At 36.2% G+C, this 807-nt stretch overlaps 1 protein-coding gene across 1 annotated transcript; it reads right to left on the bottom strand.

The window, feature by feature from the left end:
- Window positions 1–269: 269 nt before the first annotated feature.
- On the bottom strand, window positions 270–800 carry LOC114818807 (C-C chemokine receptor type 2-like; the record flags this gene model as incomplete). Its single annotated transcript, XM_029086251.1, has 1 exon — window positions 270–800. A coding segment is annotated over one exon (531 nt), but the record flags the coding sequence as incomplete, so codon positions are not given.
- Window positions 801–807: the final 7 nt, after the last annotated feature.

The following is an 807-nucleotide window of genomic DNA, read 5'->3' as shown; positions in this document are numbered from 1 at the left end:
AATTTGGGCCAAGAAACAGAATCATACTATCCTGGGGCCCATTCAAATCTTGATGTGATGCAGCTATGGTGTTAATGTTTCCTGGAGAACTTACTGGTTCTCTTAGTTTAAGAATGGAAAATGCTGTAACCCCAGGGAACAGTTAACCACAAGAAAAAAGTTCGTACAGTTTTCAGTAGTGGTTGACATAAAGGTCTTAAATAATGTCAGGCAGTCTTTAAGGCAAAGCGAGTGATGCAATATTTACTACCGAATGTTTTTATGTATTTTTACAGTCCAGTAGAGATGTCATGCTCTGCAGTGGATGGTGTGATTGTGGAACTAACTCTTTCTAATTTCTCCCGATAAAGATTTGGACATTTTTTGCACAGGTGGGCTGCAACATGCTTTCGGAAAAAGGCGTAAAGGTATTTCCTAAATTTTTCTCCAACAAATGCATAGATCACAGGATTGATACAACAGTGGATCATTGAGATTGTTTCTGTCACTTGGATTGCTTTCTCTAGCTGACCTTTGATTTCACAATTTGAGTCAAAAAGTAAACTTTGAAATGTATGCAAAAAAGAAGAAATATGGAATGGTGTCCAGAAAATGAAGTAAAAAATCATTATCACAAAAATAAGCCGGACTGCCTTCTGTTTTTTCTCATTCTTGCATCTCAATAATGTTTTTAGAATTTGTGAGTAACTGAAAATCATAATGAGCATTGGAACAATAAGTCCCAGGATGTTCATCTTTAAAATGTAGGAGTACTTCCAATTTATTGCTGCATCGATTGGATAATGAGCACTGCAAGTATAACGTGAA

The sequence above is a fragment of the Antrostomus carolinensis genome, unplaced genomic scaffold (genome assembly GCF_000700745.2).
Source record: "Antrostomus carolinensis isolate BGI_N321 unplaced genomic scaffold, ASM70074v2 scaffold13288, whole genome shotgun sequence".
Lineage (NCBI taxonomy): Eukaryota > Metazoa > Chordata > Aves > Caprimulgiformes > Caprimulgidae > Antrostomus > Antrostomus carolinensis.
Note: the sequence above shows the minus strand (reverse complement) of the source record. Positions and strands in the feature narration are given on the sequence as shown.